This window comes from Protopterus annectens, chromosome 8.part0 (genome assembly GCF_019279795.1).
Source record: "Protopterus annectens isolate FY-2018-M chromosome 8.part0, PAN1.0, whole genome shotgun sequence".
Classification (NCBI taxonomy): domain Eukaryota; kingdom Metazoa; phylum Chordata; order Ceratodontiformes; family Protopteridae; genus Protopterus; species Protopterus annectens.
This window is the reverse complement of record NC_056741.1, coordinates 200090522-200112369: the sequence shown is the minus strand read 5'-3', so window position 1 is coordinate 200112369 and position 21848 is coordinate 200090522. Positions and strand designations below refer to the sequence as shown.

General features: G+C 36.5%; 1 protein-coding gene across 1 annotated transcript in view; it reads left to right on the top strand.

Annotated features, from left to right (window-relative positions):
* Positions 1 to 21848, top strand: part of LOC122808699 (alpha-2-macroglobulin-like protein 1) — a 1234219-nt gene that overhangs the window by 992299 nt on the left and 220072 nt on the right. Inside the window, exon 25 of the mRNA XM_044079685.1 lies at positions 21688 to 21769. Coding sequence (XP_043935620.1) covers positions 21688 to 21769 — 82 coding nt within the window. The remainder of the gene's footprint in view (positions 1 to 21687; positions 21770 to 21848) is intronic.

The window sequence follows — 21848 nt, the reverse complement described above, 5'->3', positions numbered from 1 at the left end:
TTTTGAATTTTCATTTTCTTATTTTTACTGCTTCCCTGATTGAATATTTTTCTTGGGTTTATGTACAAATAATCCTTGATCCCGAGGATTAGATTTTTCTCTGCCTAGAACTTAAAAAAATGATTAGTATCAATCACTTCTCCTGACCTCTTTTCCTGCATGCATTCTCTCTCCTCATTTTCCGCTCCATGTTTTTTTTCTTCTTCCGTTTGTTCTTCACCTAGTTCACCCTCTGCTCAATGCTAGGCTCATACCAGCCTAGGACACGTATTCGCACAGCTTCATGATATTTCTCTTTGTGTAGTTTAGCGAGGTGTTGCTCAGCTCATTTACACCTGCATGGACTATGACTGTGTCTTCCTGGTACTTGTGGTCCAATGACCTGAATGTGTGTGTAATGTGATGAATCCTGGCCCCTGATAAGCAACTGACTCTGGCTTTCTCCTTACTCAGCCTGGTGAGAGGGACATCAGTGTGTCTCGTAATGGAGTCTTCAATGACTAGAATGATAGGTTGTGTGGTAGCTTGTCTTATGGGCTTTGAAGTAGAGGCTCCATGAGATGTGGTTGTATATGTTTATGTGGATGTTATTTTGAATGAGTGCATTCAGGGCTGCTGATGGTATTTGTTATGTGTAATACATCTAGGAAGTCTTTGGAATTTAGGAAGGCTATATTTAAGTGCCTCAGCACATGTGGTCTTATCTGCCTGCTTTTAATTGTGTGTAATGCATGCAGCGTGTGCACCATTGACAACCTTATTGACAATAGGAGTGCTTTAATGAGATATTTACCTCCAGTGACATTGTGTAAATAAATCTCTCAAATACCATATCAGTTTGTATTAATTGGTTGTCAGTAAACATGAGGCAATTTCTACATTGCCTCAGGTGCCCGTATTCAACAAGTTGGTAACAAAGAGAGTGGGAATTTCATATTTGTGGCAACAGACTGCTTTTTATTGATTAGACAGCGTGAGAATATAAAGTAATGTCTGGAGTAACCAGTTTGCAACTTTGGAGGCAGTGCTTGTCATTGCAAACTAGTACTGCTGTGTGCAACTAGGTATTGGAGAAATTTCAATGGTGATTTTACAGGAAAAATGTCAACTCAAGGTGTCTACATCTATACAGTGCACTTAAGGGGAAACTAATAAGTACACACTGATGATTTATAGATGAAGTATTTAGGTAGATATTCTGAAGTTTGATAAGACAGCAGGAAATCAAGCATTTATTGAAAAGAAAATTAGCTTGTCAAGAATGATGAAAAGAGGGGAATCACTTGAATGGTTACAGCTTGGCTACTACTAGTGCTGGTCTCACCACAGTGTCATGCTGCTGGGATACAATGCTCCTCTGCTTCTTCTCTCAGCAGAAGCAAAACCGTGTCACCAATCCCAAGATGAGAAGCAGGCCACAGGCTCTTTGGTGATCCACGGTCTTGTCCCAAATGATGCAAGGATCTATAGGCTTGTTGTAACCTTTTCCTGGTAGATGCCTTGAACTGCAGACAGAACAGTCAGGAATGCCATACACAGATACTCACTGCCCAGTCAGAAACAGACAGTAATCAATTCACTCTGTTCCTTCTCTCACCAGGAGAAAAATATAAGCACAAATTCCAAGCTGGCACCTACGAAGCAGTTATTAGGCTTTCCAGTGATCCGCAGTCTCCAGGAAATAATGTCCCTGTGCTCCTTCTCTTACCAGGAGCAAAAGAGAAGCACTAATCCCAAGATGACTACTGGGAATACTGGACGGGGAACAAAAAATATACCCCTGGGATTCCACCTATGTCTCAGCTGGACAGTGGCATAGGGTGCTGACTTGTTGGAACATGGGACAAATTCTTGTCTAGGCTTGTAAGTGCCTCAGAGCCAATAACCTTGTAACTTCCTATGATCCTATGAGAAGCAGAATGTGGGATTTCCAGTACATGGTGGTTTTGGAGTAGATGTTGCAGATTTTAAAGGTAAATTGGAAAAAAAAATGTATAATATCCTAGGAACTATAATATGCACTAAGCAGTTAGGTATGAAGGAGGGGATAACTTAAGCTTTAGCTATCTAAGTGAAGAGCCACTAATTTTAAAAAAAGATCAATATATATTAGAAGGGGGTGGGCACTCTGTATTCTAGTTCTATGAAATACAGTGGGATGGCCAATGAAGTGGAGAGGGCAAGATATGTGTAATCAAATTAAAATAAGGGGCAGGCAGCCTGGAAAGACGGTTCGGTTTAAAAACTCAACTGCATCAGGGTGGGAAGGTGGCAAAAAAACATAATTTCTGTGTGACTCACAAAAGATACAGCTGTGGTCTCTCTCCTAGTTTAAATATGCAGTTAACAGCAGAATAACAAGTAAAACACATTGTAAAGAAAATGAATCACAAAATAAAAAAACAGAAGAAAACAACGAAGCAATACAAAATACAAAAAAGCAAAAACAAACTAACATTTTCCCTTACAGCAATTTTTGGCACAGTATGAGGGAGCTTTTCCAGTTTGTTGACTGTGATCTGTGTTTCTGAACCCCAGTCATTGTATCTTCATATCCCTGTGTACATTGTGAAATAGTGTATAAATTTGGACTTTATCTGTTCCCTTCATTCAGTTGCATAATTTTTGCTATGACTGTGTACATTTTGAAATACTGTATAAATTTGGACTTTGTCTATTCCCTTCATTCAGTTGCATAATTTTTGCTCTCCTAGTCTTTACTTCCTTACTTGATAACAATGCATTTCTTAATTTTGTTTCTGCTGAATTCTATGCTCCAAACTGTTCCACTGACATCCAAAGCAAGTGTATTGCATGAGTCTCACAGCATAAATTAGCTCTTCTGAATGGGTGTGGTCAGGTTTATCACTGACAAAATTCTGTTCATCTGACACCAATCATCTAAAGGGGAATTCAGAAATGCTTATTTTATGTGGAACACTGCGTCTCCACAGGAGAAGACTCTTCCCACATGATTCTTATTCTTAAACAAACTCTGAGGACACCAACCTGACAGTTTTTCCTTTGCAGCAATGAATCTTTTTTGTTGGTTAGATTCAGAAGGATACTTTACAATGACATTGTGCCAAACACAGGTGCAGATACTCTCAAGAAGTACAGGTAACCCCCTGGCAGTATTGTACAACAGAAATCTAAAAATGAATAATAAATTCCAGTTTTCTACTGGTGATTCATTTTTAGTACACTCCACTATTTTAAAATATAAAACTGCTCACAATGAAATAAAACATAAGTAAGCATTTATCCAGACTGTATCTTCAGACTGAATTCAGAATAGAAACTTCAGCATTTAGTAATGAAAAAGAACATTTGATATTAAATAATTTATTTATCTATTGACATTCCATCACTAGGAAAGTCTGATTGAGTAGGTGCCATTTTCAGGTGGGGCCTGAGGAGATAATCTCTAAAATATTACAAAAGCATTGTATAACAGTAATTTTACAATCTTCAAAAATAACTATAAAAGCAATAAAAACAATTTACAGCTTAAACAATTATACCAAATTAGACATTGTGTGAAAATATTTCTTAAGAATAGATACAGCTTATATGCCACTGATTTAATATTTAGAGAAATGTTAGCCAGTTTAGAGAAATTAAATGTAAGTTATGTAATACAAACTTGAATTGCTATATGAAGTGGGAGGAAAAAAACAAGGATATGGCATATTTAATTAGAGAGTCAGTGGAGAGAAATTGATTGAAGTAAGGAAGTGAGTGAAGAAGGGAAGTAAAGAGGTGTAATTTATGAATAAGTATTTGTTCATATTTAGGGCAATTATTTATCCTGGGAAAGAGCAAAAACAGAATGAGACTTTGACTAATAAATTTTTCAGGATGATTTAAATGACTGGAGAGAGATTATTGACCTGATGTATTCAGGTAAGGAGTTCCAGGCATTAAACACAGAGTACAGACCTTGCCCACCAGATTTGAAAGGCATGTGGACTGACAGGAATTTTTGGTTGCTGGATCTTCATGACCAATTGGGAACATACATCTGTAGAAAGGTATTCAGTGCTGCAAAAATAGATAGATTTTGGATTAATTTAAGTGTGGTAAAAGATATGTGCATATGGTCTTTGATGGAAATATTCTAACCAGTTTAGACTTTTAGTGCTAACCTGTGGATTTTGAAAAGGGTTTTTGGTGCAAATTTAGCCAATTTATTATAGCATTGTTCAAGTTTTACTTTTGTGATGCCCGGAGGTTAGTAAAGATGGTAGCACCATAAATTAGTAAGAGGACTAGGTAAATAGTGGAAAGTTTTTGGTGAATATTGGTATGCAATTTTGTATATGCTGGTCAAATTTAAGATTATTAGGCTTTAGCATTCCTAATAACTTGCTATGAGAAATAACTTTAATGGTTGTATTATTAAAAAGAGGATTTTAAATTTTGTGAGAGAGAGAGTTTGGGGAAAAGGAAATGGGGGAGGAGATTGAACAAGAATTGTGAGTTATAAACCCACATTTTAGTGCTGTTAAAGCTTCCTGATTTTTTTTTCAGATATGTCGGTTGTCTGATGTGCATATGAGTATGGAGTCATCTGCATATTGTATTGTGTGGATGTGTGCAGAGTGGTAGTGAGAATGTTAAAGAGGAGTTGACCAAGGACAGAGCCTTGCAATACACTAGTGAGGACATCTGAAGTAGAAGTTTGCTCTGACAAACTGTGTTGAAGGCTTTAGACAGGTCTAGAAATATGGAGAAAAATAGTTTGCCATTATCTCTAGCTTTATTGACAGTGTCTTTAAATGTTAGAAGTAAGTGTTAAGTGTTATGGGAAGGACTGAAGCCATGTTGTATTAGGGACAAGAATTCTTGCTGCAGGATTTACTTTGGCAATTGCTTTTGAATACATTTTTCATGTATTTTGGAGAGGGTGATAGGAGTGCTATGAGGCTAAAGGGATTTCTGTTGAATGCCTTCCTTTGTGTATAGGAATTTTCGGTGATTTCTTTTCCAGAGACAAGGTATGTAGGATTCCTGTACTAACCTGGTTATAAGGACTGAGACAGGATAGGCAATATAATTGGCTGCTATATTTAGGTACTCACTTGGAAAGTCATCAGCTGAAGAAGGGCATGGTTAAAGTTTGTTTGAGTAGTTTTATATTGGAATTGGGCACAGGTTTGATAGTGAAAGCTGATGTGATGACATGAGGCTGATGGACAGGGATGGGACTAGATGTAGGGGAAATCTTTGATTACAGACTACTACTCTCTATGTAAATACAAGTTGAATTTTATTGCACGTTTGAGTGGTGAATTCCCAGTATAGTGAATAGGGTTGAATTTTTGGCTGGGTTGTACAATTTCTTTAATGACTGAGCAGAACTTTTTTAGAGCTGTGTTTACTGTTGTTTCGAATGTTGATATAGTATAGTTTTTCTCTTTTTTTGTATGGTTGTGTAGCATTCTTAAGTTCTCAAAATATTACAGTGTTTTATAATTTTGCCATTCATTCTCTGCTTTTCCTCCATCCTGCAATAGCAGTTTAATGATTTTTGGATAGTCAAATTGCATGATTTGTTTTTAGACTCCTCCTTCTAGGGGGTACAATGCTATTTTGGATATTTATGAATGTTGTATTGAATTCATTTGCAGCCAACATCTAAGGGGAAGATTTCTGGATGTTCCAGTAAATAGATGATAGTCTAGTAATGAATATATCAGGGTTAAACTTGAACATGTTGAGTGTTGTTTTATAAACATGCTGTTTGAGTGGATGCGTGAGATGTCTAGTTGTACTGAGTGGAAGATGGTCACCTAGAGAGTATGACATTGTACCTGTGATGGTGAATTTGCTAGGGTCTAATTCTGGGATCCAGTCTAATATGAAATTAGAATTGTTTTTGCTTTTAATTAGTTATGTGAAACTATATAAGTTAATGCTAGCTGTAGGGGAGTTAAATGTCATGTCCCACCAATTGATACTGGCATCACCTTGTAGTATTTTTCATGTGGAATTGTTATGGATAACCAATGTAGGATATCTTATAGTACAGCTGTATTGTAGTGAGGAAAGATATAGAGGACAGTAATCGATACTGGAATTTCTAGTATTAAGAAGCTCTGGTGAATTGAATTTTGTTATTGGTACGTTGTAGGTGAAGCATAGTAGTTGGGAAATATACGAGCAATACCACCATCTTTCCTTTTTAATATGGTCATTATGAATGATATTATAGCTTGGGGGTTAATTTCAGGGTCATTTATGGTATGATTAAGCCAAGTTTGATTTATAGCAAGAATATCAGGTTTGTTTTGGGTATTCCAGGCATTTAGTTCATGGGTTTTATTTCTTTTGCTTATAATATTTATGGTGGCAAAAGTTAGATTGCTCTGGTGTTAGTTATTTTAGTATCTATATTTAAGAGGGAGATGGGTCTGTAGCTGTCGGGGTTTTTGGGGTCTGTGTGTTCTTTTAATATAAATATAGTTTTAGAGGCATTAAAGTGGATATCATTTATTTTATAGTTTATTATGTAATTCAGTGTATAGTATAGTAGTTTGGCTATCAAGGGGGAAAATGCTTTGTAAAATTCTGATGTGAGTCCATCCGGACCCGGAGCCTTATGCACTTTTAAGTGTTTGATTGTTGTGATAATTTCACTGATGGATATCGGCTCAGTTAGTTTTTTTGTTGGTCTAAATTGAGTTTAGGGAATTTCAGTTTTTGAAGAAAAAGAGTTCTATCTTCCTTTGAGGTTTGTAGTATTTGTGCTCCATATATTTGAGAGTATATTTTTTCAAATGTTTTAATAATGTCTTCATTTTTTGTGTAGTGTTTGTCTCTGTAGTTTATTTCTGATATATTGGAGGCATTTTTGTGTTGGCAGATAATTCTGGCCAGAGCTCTAGATGGTATTTCAGCTTCTTCTGCATAAGTGGCTAACATTCTGGCTTCATAGAAAGATAGGTTCCTGGTTTCTAACATATATAGATCCCTTTGCAGTTTTAAAAGTTCTGCTTCTATTTGGTTCTTAGGGTTATTTATTAGTTCTTTTTCAAGATGCTCTATTTTCCCTTTCAGTATATGCTCCTCTTTCAGTTGTATTTTTTTATAGTATGCTGCTTTTTTGATAAACATTCCTCTGATTTGTGCTTTGGTTGCAGCCCATTCTATGTCAATTGGTACTTGGGAGCTAGTGATATTTGTAAGAGCTATTTTTAGTATTGCCTCTGTTTCTTTTATTACATCCATTTTGGAAAGTAAATTAGGGTTTAATGACCAATTATGACCCCCTATTCTCTAAATATATCTTTTGTCCCAGTTAATGTTCAGTGTGATTTTGGAGTGATCTGAAAAGAACCTGGTATGTTTAGTTATTGTTGGGTCCATGTTAATGAATATGTCAGAGATTAAGAAGTCTATCCTTGACCACATTTTGTGGCATTGCGAATAGAATGTGAATTTCCCTGTTTTATCTGCACTGTTCCCATGTTTAAAAGGGTCATATAGTTTGAAATCTTGTTTGAGTTCATTAAGGGCTAATGTAGCGTGTTTATTATGTGATTTGGTCAGATTAGATTTATCCTTTTCTGGGTTTTGAAATGTATTCCAGTCACCTCCAATCACTAGGTAGTGATCTTTAAATTGGTTTAAGGTTGGGTATAATGACATAAAGAAGTGTTGTTGGTTATTACAGGGTGCGTAAACATTAAGTACCATTATAGGTTTTGGTATTGTAGGACTATTAAATGTTACATAGCACCATCTTCCCTCCTTGTCAGCGTTGGTTTTAAGTATTTTTTCCTTAAATTGTTTTTTAATTATTATGGCAGCCCCAGCACTGTTTGTTTTCCCCTCTAAAGCTATGATTTGACTTATCCATTTCTTTCTGCTAATTTCTGCCCATTGATCTGCAGTCAAGTGCGTTTCTTGTATTAGTATGAGGTTGGCTGTGGTTTTTAATGTAAGGTGTAAGAATAGTTTTCTTGTCTTCTTGTTTTGGAGCCCTTCAACATTCCATGATTCTATTTCCCACATTTATTTATTAGGTGTATTCCTTAGATATGCCATGTATATTAGTTTTGTTTTGTTAGTTTTGTATGTGCTACTGTGCGATGGTTTAGGAAAGCATCTATTTATCCCCATCCCTACACTGTGCCTAACCACTATATCCCTGGACCAGGAATAATCAGGGGGGGGAGGATGAAGGTTCATTATATGGTTTACCTTTACGTCTAATCTTGGAATGTGTTTTCTTTTTAGATATAGATTTAATCCATAGTATCCTCCCTGTGTTACTATAGACAATGTGGACAAAGCTGAACAAACTAGTTCCCTCAACAAACACTGCTACTTAATATCCCTAGCCTCTTCCAACATATTATTTATACAGTGACGATATTGCATTTAAGGTACAGCATGTATTGTTTTTGTCTTGTGACTAATTCTTTCTAATAGTATTTTTAAAACAGCATATTAATATACATTCCTCAGTAAATTATAGCAATATGTGTACCATAGTAATATTGTTAAACAATCAATCTTGTCATTTTTACATTTTTCTCTCATTTGACTTCTTTTTCCTCTCCTTTACTTATTCAGGTTTCTGCCTTCTTTGGTGCCTATAGTGATGTTTTTCCACATCAATCTGTGTGGGTTATAAAATATATACTTGGCACCTATTTAACAGAAGTAGGAAGTATAGAGAGACAAAAAAAAAAAAAAAGAAAAACAGCTTAGCCAAACAATCCTTCTGCTATAGTTGACATATTAAGGCTATATTTACTTTATCCCAGGATTGTTAGGTTATTTTACTAATTTCCTGAGATTACTTCTCTCCAGGATCTTTTAACACATTTCTAGTATTTACATAAAACATTTAACAATTTTTTCCCTTTTTTTTCCCAATATTAATCAATGAGCTAGCATAATTCTGACAGTTTATTTCTTGCCTATTATTTAAGGCTGGAGTTTCATTCACCTACACAGTACTGGGTGTACTGTTTTAGTGAATGGTTCAGTTCAACAGTACCTTATTTCTTCAAGGTTTTGCTTGCAGGTTGGTTGACATCTATGGTGCAGCTTTCTTCTTTTAGCTGGTGCAGATCAATTTTCATTTTTCAGGCAGTAAAATCCTTTGGAGTTTGCTGAAATCCATTTTGTCTGACTGTTCTTAATGAATCCCTCAAAAGCCTAGGGGGACTGAATTTGCAAGCCAATATCTGAGATGGGAACTTCCTTCCTATATTCATGCATCGGAAACAGCAGTTAATTTTTGGTTCCTACCCAGGCTGTACTTCCTTTTCCTATGTTCCTCATGGCTCACATCAATGATTTAAGGGCCTAGACAGCAAGGGGAAGATTTCAGAGTTGGATCCCAGCTAGAGTGCTCGTGAATGGGGTAGTTTTTTCATCCAAGGGTCCTTTATCTTTTTTTGTGGATTTATTTCACTTCTGAAGGTGTAATTTGCTTGAAAACAGCCAGGAATGTCTCTTTTGCCTCTTTGGGGTTAGCAACCACGTATTTAACCTCTTTGATGTAAAAGATTAACTGATTTGGATATTTCATCTGGAATTTGATTTTTTTTCTATTAGGAACCTGCAGTATGGAGATAGTAGTTGTCTTGCTTGTCTTATTTGTATTGGGAGGTCTTGAGCAAAGGAGATTTTATTATTATTCCAGGTGAGTGTGCCTTTTTTCTTTGCTGCCAGTATGATTTTATTTACATCATGGTAGTTTAATATTTTAATATAGACAGGTCTTGGATTCAGTGATGCTTGCATTTCCCACAGGGCTCTGTGGGCTCTCTCTATTGTTATTTGCTGCATTTCTTCAGATTCCTCTAGGAGGGAATTTATTATTTGCTTGATTGTTGGTATTAGATTGTTATGAAGTATAGTTTCAGGTATTACTCTGATGATGATATTGTTCCTTCGAGATCTTGCTTCCAGGTCTGTTAATTTTGCTTGTAAGTTTTGTATTTCTTTGTCATTGGCATCAGTTTTTTGAGAAATAGAGTCTATTTTTATTTCATTTTCTATTATTTTGGACTCAGATTTTTCCATTATGGATATTATTTGGCTGAATGAGTCACCAAAGGTTTGAAATTGCAATGATAAGTCCTTTAATGCTTGCTGGATAGGTAATAAGGCAGATTTTATGTCTTCCAGATTAGCTGGCTGGTCTGTCTTGGATTTATTTGTATTTTTAGAGTTGTCAGTTTGTTTAGTTGTCTTTTGTCTTTTTGAAGTTGTGTCTTTCTCAGGTGAGGCTAGTACTGAGAATTCGGTCTTAGTTGTTGTTGTTTTCATATTATTTTCCTCTTTTGATATCTTGTTGTATAGTGTTTTACCAATCTTGCAGTCAGATGCAGGGCCTTAGTAGCACATTGCTTAAGCTGTTATTCAGAAATCTTAGTTAATCCTGCTGTTTCTGAGCTGAATCTGTCACTTTTTCTTCCTCTTTTGTTTGCTGGATGATATTAGCAGTAAATATCTACAGTTATTTCTGTATTATTAATTCTGCGTTGCCTTCTGGGTTTGTTTTAATCCAGGGTATATCGAGACCTAGGTGATAGCAGTGCTCACAGAACAGCGGCCATTTTGAACTCCCCCATTACACTGCATTTCTTTATTTGCATAGTTTTGTAGAGTCTTCTGTATAACCTTTTTTTTTTTTTTGTGCCTTAGCCCATTGCTCGTTAGTACTATTTGGTTCTGTGAGTCACTTTCTAGTTGACCTTTCTCACTTTCAGTGCAAAAGCACACTGCATACATTGCACATTAACTACAAATAATGATATTTGATTCTCTAAGTTCAGTTTATAGCTAAAATAATTACTGTAAATGTTTATATCTAACAAACTTAGCTGGCCAACTCTCCTTCTTGCACCTGCCATCACCCCACATACATTTCTATAATGTATTTCATAACTATTTTTCTCTCCTTATATTCTTTTTACTTATACTCCTGTGAAACCTTAGCAACCTCAATGTGCACTCTTTTAACTCGGCGTTCATTCAACCTCTCTTCTTCTCCTTGCCCTGCCACTGCTCTTTCTCCACCTCTTCCTTACACCTTTTACCCCTGTTTTCTTCTCCTTTCCCCAGCCACCATTACATTTCTCCTCATTACTTCGGCCTACTCTTATTTAACTATACCGCCCCTTCTTCCCACTTCCTATACTGCTACTTATCACTTTCTTTCTATTTTCTTGATTCTCCCTTTTATCCTCTGTTTCACCTCCATCTTTCTCAACACACCACTTGCAATAAATCCATGGAGTTATTTCCTCAAAACATAGTAACTCTCCATTGTACTGGCATAGTACCTGCATATTTTTTCTTTTAGTTTCATAGAGATGTCTCTTTTTACTTGCAATGACACTACTATAGTTATTACAGATGTATTTTACTGTAACACCTTTTTATATCATGCATTCATTGTATAGAATGAATTTCTGGAGCTTTTCTCCTTTACTGTTTATGCTTTTTATCATGAAACAATGTTTCATTTTTTCATGTACTATTCATTCATGTATAATTTATATTGCACTTTTGTCCTGCATGTATGTCTACCTTGTACTTTTCATTCATGCCTATGTCTCAGTCTCTCCAATTGACATCTGACCCCTGAAAGAAAAGTCCTGTTCCTAGGGTCATTACTGGAGACATAACAGCAGAAAGCCTTACTTCTTGAATGACAAGTACATTTTTTTGACAATTGGAAAAGATCATCCCAGCAAGGGAATTACTCAAGATTCAGGAGTATATATCCTCTTGCATAGTGATGATTCCTTTAGCAAGATTCCACATGAGAAAGTTGCAATGTTATACCAGGAACAGATGGTGCCAGCATTACTAGTTTCAGCAGACATCTGTGGCCATGTCACCTTGTATAAAGAAAGAACTCTGACCCAGGGTATCCTGATCCTCAACACAGATTTCTCAAACATTACATGGAGAATGCATAAGGGCGATTTAAGAATCCATTGCTTGTGTACAAGAACATGGTATACAAATGTAACAGGAATGATGTCACTCATTTATGCAAAAGTTTTCAGTCATCTTTAGCCACAGATTGTTACCCTGCAAATTTTTATAGAAACTGCTAAGATAATACAAAGATAAATAACAAGTCAGGAAGGAAGGGAGACCCATTTGTACATCCTGTACTAGCAGGCAAGTGATGATTGGGAAACAGCTAATAAGTCAGGCTTGGCTCTAAGGTATCTTTCAGTCCAACACAGGAAAATGTCTTAGCAGAAAAGTTGAGCAACAAAATATCAACCCCAATGGCCAAAGGTGTCCCAAAGCAGTACAACAAAGTAAGAAAGTCTTCAAGGTACACCACCACGAGCTTGCACTGTGTCAACAGCAATCAAAACACTCTTTATTCGAAGAAAAACAATAAAAATGTTAAAAACACATGAACCTCCCAGCTGAGATAAGCGCTTTAGGCTTCTTAAGCCTTCTTCAGATCATAAATAACAAAGTGCTGGATAAAAACATATATATATACTGTGTTGCAGCCAATCCAGTGGCTTAAAAATATATTTTATTCTATCAGCAGTGCACTTCTTAACTCTTAGTCCTTGATCAGAAATTAACTCTGCACAGGATCTAGCTTCCAATCAAAATCCTTTGCTGCTGCAGCAGTGTCCTCAGTCAGATAAGTACACTCTCTGTTTTTTACATCTCTGCACTCAGAGAAGGTTAACACCCAGTAGGGTATAAGTACCAGTCAAATACTTTAAATATTGTTTCTTTCCAATCACTGGTGCAGCCTATTAGAGTGCTATTTTCCAAGCCTTCAGCCAATCTTGTAAACACTGGTATTTCTTCATTGTTCACAAGAACTTTTCCATTACTAACCTGCTATAAACAGCGGACAATGTTAAGTTAATGAAGTAGTTTTACCACTTTTTTAACTTAATTTTTATAGTTTAATTTTCATTATTCATGTTCATCTATGAGTCTTCTATACATTGTTGTCTATTAGCAAAGGCTTCCTGGTGAACAAGAGAAAAAAAAAAAAAAAAGACCCACATTAAGCAAATTTTCCTCATTGCTTCATATGAGGAACAAAAGCCTTACAAAAAGGTTCTCATCCTGGTTCTCTGCATATAATCTTTTGGTTCAACAGAAAATATAAAACATTCACGATATTGGCAGAAACTCCTATTGTACCCCAAAGATTACCGTGTACTCCAGTAATGAGGTACAGCCATTGCAAGGACTGTCCTTATGGTAATTATAAGTTTATCTTGCCTTTGCTGAATACAGCTATCATCATTTATTATTTTATTTTTATTGTTTATTGTTACCAAGCAGCATCCTCTTATCACAGCCAGAGGATGTAACTAATAGAAACACAACCCATCGGACACTAAAAGTCCCAGATATGTCATGTTGATGAAAGGCTACTAATGAGTTCCACCCCTCAGGGTACAAGAGCGGAATCCCTTAGTTAACAAAAAGAAGTGGAGCGGGGTGGGGGGGAGTACTGACTGATTTGGACAGTCCAAACAATTACAATCTCAAAACTATGCAGGGATAAAAATAAAATATATATAAGCAAACCAACTAATATTGGATTAGTGCTGAAACTGCTTCCCATCTCTATGCCTTCCTGAATATAAAACTATCCAATCAGAGAGGAGCACAGTTCCCCTTGACTCACATGTCATAGCTAAGTTCTCACATACTTAATACAACTTAGCTTAAAACAATGATATCCGTTCAATTAACAGATAAAGCATCTATTCTTTAAAACTGGTTTCAATGTGATCATACTATTAAGATTTGGTGGTCGGTGGGATTGCAGTTCACAGTCAGACCCTGATGAAGGTATGCAAAACAGGGATGTATTTCAAGAGTTACTGAAAGTTGAAGGTTGTGCCAGAAGAAATCCTTTTATCCTTTTCAGGAACTGGATAACAGCTACACAACAGCAGCTCACAGAACCTGTAAAATAGGTGCCTTCTCAATACTGTTGGCAATTCAATGTTTCTACATTTTCCACCTGATACCTGTGATCCACCAGCTATTGCAATGCCTACTGTATAAATATTTCTTATCTTGTCTCAGTGAGGGTCTCTCTTGACTGAGATAAGAGGGTTCTTGCTACATGGAAAGCACAGCACTCCAAGGATGACAATTTGGATGATCCAGCACTCATCCCTTCTAAATATTATGAGGAAAGCTAGGAAACTAAATCCAAGGAAGTCATACCTACTAAAATGGGAGGGGTTCTCCCACTGGTGTCTTCCTAGAAACCTGGATCTAAATTCAGTTATGGTGTGTTTATCTGTTAACTATAGGTCAGACTTTTACCGAACAGAACTTTCTAATGCGTCGGAAAATGCATATTTCACCTATTTCAGCCTGCTTTCATTTAGGCCCTAGATTTTATTCTCAACTGGAAATTAAACAGTTTTTAACAGGCAAGGAGAATGTGTTGAGCAGATGAAAAGAGTACTTTGAGGGGTTGATGAATGAAGAGAATGAGAGGGAGAGAAGGTTGGATGATGTTGGGATAGTGAATCAGGAAGTGCAATGGATTAGCAAGGAGTAAGGATAGCTATGAAGAGGATGAAGAATGGAAAGGCTGTAGGTCCAGATGACATACCTGTGGAAGCATGGAGGTGTTTAGGTGAAATGGCAGTGGAGTTTTTAACCAGATTGCTTAAAGAAATCTTGGAAAGTGAGAGGATGCCTGAGGAATGGAGAAAAAGTGTTTTGGTACCGATTTTTAAGAATAAGGGTGATGTGCAGAGCTGTAGTAACTACAGAGGGATTAAATTGATGAGTTACAGCATGAAGTTATGGAAAAGAGTAGTGGAAGCTAGGTTAAGAAGGAAGGTGATTATTAATGATCAGCAGTATGGTTTCATGCCGGAAAAGAGCACTACAGATGTGATGTTTGCTCTGAGATTGTTGATGGAGAAGTACAGAGAAGGTCAGAAGGAGTTGCATTGTGTTTTTGTAGACTTAGAGAAAGCATATGACAGGGTGCCTAGAGAGGAGTTGTGGTATTGTATGAGGAAGTTGGGAGTGTCAGAGAAGTATGTAAGAGTGGTACAGGATATGTACAAGGGTAGTGTGACAGCGGTGAGGTCTGCGTTGGGAGTGACGGATGCGTTTAAGGTGGAGGTGGGGTTACATCAAGGATCAGCTCTGAGCACTTTCTTATTTGCAATGGTGATGGACAGGTTGACAGATGAGATCAGACAGGAGTCCCCGTGGACTATGATGTTTGCAGATGACATTGTGATCTGTAATGAGAGTAGGGAACAGATGGAGGAGACCCTGGAGAGGTGGAGATATGCTCTAGAGAGAACAGGAATGATGGTCAGCAGGACTAAGACAGAATATATGTGTGTGAATGAGAGGGAGGATAGAGGAATGGTGAGAATGCAGGCAGTTGAGATGGTGAAGGTGGATGACTTTAAGTACTTGGGATCAACAGTTCAGAGTAATGGTGAGTGTGGAAGAGAGGTGAAGACGAGAGTACATGCAGGACGGAGTGGGTGGAAAAGAGTGTCAGGAGTAATTTGTGACAGATAAGTACCAGTAAGAGTGAAACGGAAGGTCTACAAGAGGGTAGTGAGACCAACTATTTTATATGGGTTGGAGACAGTGGCATTGACAAAAAGGCAGAAGTTAGAGATGGATGTGGCAGAGTTAAAGATGTTAAGATTTGCACTGGGTGTGACGAGGGTGGACAGGATTAGGAATAAGTATATTAGAGGGTCAGCCCAGGTTGGAAGGTTTGGAGACAAAGCCAGAGAGGCAAGATTATGTTGGTTTGGACATGTGCTGAGGAGGGATGCTGAGTATATTGGGAAAAAGATGCTAAGGATGAAGCTACCAGGTAACAGGAAAAGAGGAAGGCCTAATATAAGGTTTATGGAAATGGAAACAGATGATCTGCTCTGGTGACCCCTAACAGGAACAGCAGAAAGAAGATGGATTAAAGGGGGTAGTTCACCTCAGAACTCACAAACCGGACATTACTTCCATATATTACCTAAATTATATATTGAAAAGACACCTTATCATTCTTTGAAGTATATGCACTTTCATCCCACTCAAGTATCGTTATTGGAAAAAAGTGATTTAGTGGCAGTTACATCTGACAGAAGAATTTCTATGTTAAAAGCCTTAACTTAAAAAAATAAATAACTAAATAAAATGATTTTTAACAAAGACAAGCTTACTCTACACAGTAATCCAACTTTCATGCCTAATATGGTGACAGAGCAATATTTGAATCAAACTATCATCCAACTTATCTTCTTTCAAAAATCCCAAAAGAAAGACGAAAGAACTTATATTCTTTGGATGTGCATAGACAACCAAGATTTTGTGTTGAAAGGAGTAAGGAAATCAGAGAGTCAGATCAATTGTTTGTCACCTTTGCAAACGATTGACACTATACGTGAAGAACATTTGCCTGATACGTCATCGAGTGGTGTTTTTGAACTAACAATTCTTTCAATGACAGGTACTCCTCCACCTAACCAGCAGGTTTTATTAAATCATGTGAGGGGCAATGTTTCAGGAGCCAGGCCCAAGATAATATCAATGGGCATAGAACGTTTTTTACCCTACCCGATGAAAATACGCACAGTGTCCAGAACGAGGTCCAACAGTCGAGGACGTCCGAAAAGGAAATTCTCAGGTGGGAATCTAGAAACCAGACGTCGTACAAGGAACTGAACTTTTTGGCTTTTAACCTCTCCAGTTATGAGCTAACTTCAGCGGACATATCATTATTGAATAAAGGTTTGTCCTTTATTCCATCTCAAGGTAGTGATTTGAGTAGTTTACTCACAGACTTGAGAATGTTTGGGCACTTTGTTGCACTAAAATTGATGTTTTAAGATGATTATCATGTTGTTTTGAGTAGTACTAATAGAATAAAATGCAAAAGTTCTTTTGTTCTCACTTTACCGACACATATTGAATGTTTTACTAAGATGTGCGAAAGAGATTTTTATGAATATTTTTCTACACAGACACGTAGATGCTTGTTTTTTAATTTAAGTACAGAAGAACAAACATCTTTATCTTTTTTTCAGAAAAATGCTGATTTATCTATCAAACCAGCAGGTATGGGTGGGGGGATAGTTTTATTTAATACAAGTGACTATGATGCAGCCATGTTGGAGATGTTACAAGATACTAACACATATTAATATTGATGATGAACACTATAAAAATATTTTGAAATGATATACGATAATTTATATGATCTTCTTATGTGCAGACAGGTTGATCAGGAGCTATATGCCGATTTTTTGGTTGAGTCCCCACTGATTCCCTACAGAAAAGGGTTACCAAAGGTTCATAAGAACTTTTTTCCGCCCCCAATGTGCCCTATTGTTGCAGGGTAGGGATGGATAACTGAGACAATGTCTATATATATTGAAACCAAATTAGGCCATTTTGTGAGGAATATTCCTACCATCTGAAAAGATACTTATCAGCTATAAGAGGAATTAGATCATGTTTCTGAACAGCCATTACTGACAGGCTATCTATTGGTCACCTTAGATATCAAGAGCCTGTTTATATCCATCCCTAATGAATATGGAATGGAAGCCATCAGGGATATCCTGAATGAAATTAGTACATTTAACAATAACGAACAGTTATTGATTTGTACATTACTAGATATTGTCTTATCCAATAATGTTTTTATATTTAAAGACAGTTTATATTTGCAGAAATGGGGGATTGCCATGGGCACCCCATGTGCAAATACTTATGCAAACCTTGTGGTATACTTCTGAGAGAAAGCGTTCTTATTTAATAGCCATTACTATTCACATGTGCTCCTATACAGACGTTTTGTGGATGATATCCTTCTGATATGGGATGGTGATATCACTATGTTACAAGATTTTGTGGGATATTTAGAATTCACAACAGATTTCTTGAAATTTACTATGTTATGTTCCAACTTGAAAGTAGATTTCCTAGATATAGTCATTTCTAAGGACACACAGGGTTGTTTATCCACTACTCTGTATCGGAAGCCATGTTGGAAAAACACTTTATTACATTTCAGAAGTATGCATCCCAGGTTTGTTTTTCCTAATATTGTCAAGAGTCAATTCCATAGATTAAAGAGGATCTGTAGGGATACTACAGATCTTTATAAACAGATAGAAGATATGGAGAACTTATTTTTGGATAGAGGATATAGTAAACCTTTGCTCGATAAAGCAAAGGAAACTGTTTTTACAGATATTAATAATTTGGAGACTGAGACAAAAATGACTGGGACTTATTGTAACAGATATAATAGTGTACCATTTATTACTAGATATATGAATGATAATAGGAACATTGTCAACATAATTAAAAAGAACTGGCATGTTCTCACAGCTGACACTATCATATTAGACATCGTAGGTGAGTTCCCAGGATTTAGCTATAGGAATAGTAAGAATCTCAAGAGACATTTATGTATAGATCACAGTCTTGACATCAAAAAGAAAGAAAGTAAGAATGAGCTGAATTTTGGGTCATTCCCTTGTGGTAGATGCAACATGTGTGAATCAATAACATATGTACAACTGTTTTGCCATCCTGTTTTGGATTATAGGTTTATACCTAAATTCTATGCTACATGTGAAGATAGCAATTTAATATATCTTGCAACTTGTGCTCTATGTCCTTGTTTTTATGTGGGCATGACATCAAGGAGACTCAAATATAGGATTTATAATCACTTATATGATATCAGACATTCTAATCAACAAAATGCACTTGCAAAACATGTAGTTACTGAAAGAAATCATCATTTTAATTTTAGAGTACTACAGATTGTAATGGCTAATAAAAGAGGAGGTGATAAAAAGAATTATTTAGAACTGATAGAGTTATGTTGGATATTTAAATTGCGTGCACATATATATCCAGGTTTAAATAATTTTGTGAGTATCAAACCAGTGTTAGATGCACGATTACGCAAATTAATTTAGTTTAATAGTATTTGGAATATATGTATACAATATTTATATTCTTGTTTTATATGAAGTATAGTCTATATTCACATTTGTATGGACATATACACGTATATGTTATTTAATAGAGTTCATCTTATTATATTATATTTTTATTTTTATATGTGTACTTTTATATATATGTACGTATATATTTTTATATGCATTTTTATATGTATCTTTACACATTTTTATGTCTTGCATTGACGTTTAGCACATTTAATGAAATGCATAGTCATATAATCTGGCTATAAGACATGATTTCGTAGATATTTAATGATTATAATATACATCTAAATGCATAAATTACTTGATTGACATTGCATCCAGAGTTTAATAGGATGATTAATTAATTGATTGCTTTTAAGTGTTTTCAATGAATGTGTTGCTAGAGTATATATAGGAAGTAGTGATGAATTGTTTTTGTAAGATCTGAAGAAGCGTGCTTGTTGGCACGTGAAAACGCTTATCTTTTGTGTCAAGAAGAATAAATTTTATTTCTATTTTTATTGCATCTCATCGTGGTGATCCTATCTTGTTTGTTATATATACCTTTGCAAAAGACAATGATGATAGCCTCTCATTAAGCAGATCTTATCACAATGGATTGCTCATTCTGCTTACTGTATTTACTCTAGACTCTGTTTTCATAGAAATCTAGTATCAGATCATATCAAATTCCATACCACTACAACCAAAGCAGCTTACCACAGCATTACTGAGATATGGTCAATTCACACACCGTTTTAGAAACAGTGATCTGGCCTACACCTACTTTTAACATTACAGTGTAGGTATTGTGTCCATCACAGGCTTGTTCTGACTCTCCTCCAGGGGCTGTTGTCCTAATAACACAATAAGGGCCAGACACCATCTGATTTTTATGCTCTGAGAGTCTTATCAAAAAGTGCTGATTGCAACAGTAAATATAATGAGTGCAGTAGATGTTGGTTTATATTCACTGCTGCAGACTCTATCCCCTCCCATTTCTCCTCCTTTCTGTCTTGTTTAGTCATCTGAGGGTTGGGTGGTTACCTTCTTTTCATCTAATCTCTCACCTCCCTTTACTTTTTTACCACCAGGTATCAGCTTTCCTCTGGCACTGCCTAATGTACTCAGATGCAGACTCATGTCCATTGTTGGGTCTTTGTCTCTTATGGATGTATTCACTAGGTCTCCCAGTGCTCTGTTGTCTAGGATAAGCTCCTTGTAGAGCCAGGCTAAGAAGGAAGAGAAGATGGTGTCAGCCAGCTTTCCTGTTATACCACCAGCATTCTGATGTTGAGTGTAATGGAGCTGGTTAAGACAAGTAGGAACAACACAGAGCTCTGGAAGTCAGGGTGTTCACTGATTTCCTGCAGACAAGAATCCCAGAATGATGACAGCAACAGTGAATATGCTCCAGCACCTGCACTTATAGTAAGTTCTTCATGAAACAGCACTTTCTGTTCATATCACCTGTCTACACAGAGTCTGTGGTACCTGCATGCATGAGGCTGTTGCCTGTCTTGAGTAGTATATACTGGAATTTTCAATGAATTGTCATTCCTTCCAATCATCCAAGTCTTAAAATATTCTGTAATACAGCATGCACTTGTTTTGAATATCAGTCAGTGTATTTCATATTTGAGAACACATTTTACTAAAATATCCAATAACATATCCTCTGTAATCCCAACAATCAGATACATTTAAAACACTTCATTTAGTGTAGCTAGTGATTGGATGCTGTAATTAAAGTCTATTATCCTTACTTTTGTGATAAAAGATAGAACACATTCCCATGACTCTTCTCTGCTGCATTGGGCACACATATTCCTAAAAGGTGAAACAAACAGCCTCCAGTATAACACAGCCTGGAGTGTCTTCCTCGAATCTTATTTATTGCATGCATGCAACACTTTTAAACTTACGTTAATCATCCAGCCTTGGTACATTCCTTATCTTGTTGAGGATGATATAACTTTGGAAATTATCTACATCCCTAACTTAATACTCAAAAGAGCTTTCCTGTTAAGTATTTATCTGTTCTGTTGAAGTAATGGAGCACTATCAGTTGAAATCTTATAACAGATGTGCCACCTGTAGGACTGATAGAAAGGTACCATGTTTGTTGTTCCTTATTTGTTTTAAATGTATTTATTTATATTGGATCATAATGCATGTGGGCAGCTGCAGTGGTGCAGCGGTTAGCATTGCCACCTCACAGCAAGAGGCTCTCGGGTTCTATTCTCAGCTGGGGTGCCTTCTGTGCAGAGTCTGCATGTCCTCCCTGTTGTCACGTGGGTTTCCTCCCACATCTCAAAGACATGCTGTGGGTGGATTGTACACTCTAAATTGGCCCTAGGCATGAGTGTGCATGTGCCTTCTGTGGAAGATGGAGTGTCAGGCTGACAACTTGACACCATAAAACTCTGCTGCCAGTCATAAGCGGACAGGTGATCCAGTGTGGCAACCCCTAACCAGGAAAAGCCTAAAGAAGAAGAATCATAATGCATGTGTGCACATGATTTCCTTTTCTGTAATTCAATGCTTCATATATTAACCATTTGTCATATGTTTTACCCCATTCTGCTCTGCTGACTAAAAATCAGAATTCCTTTATAACTTTGCCAATCTAATAAATTGCACAAAGGAAAAAAAAAACATGCTAATGGAAAGCATAACATTTTCTTAAACTGTTTCACAGGTTACATGAGGGAAATGAACTACAAACGCTATGATTGTTCTTTTAGTGCATTTGGAAATAATGACATGGGAGGAAGCCTTTGGTAAGTGTTAGATATTAACTTCTACAATATATATTCAATGTATGGTGATAATGCATGACTGTTACTTAATATTTCAAGA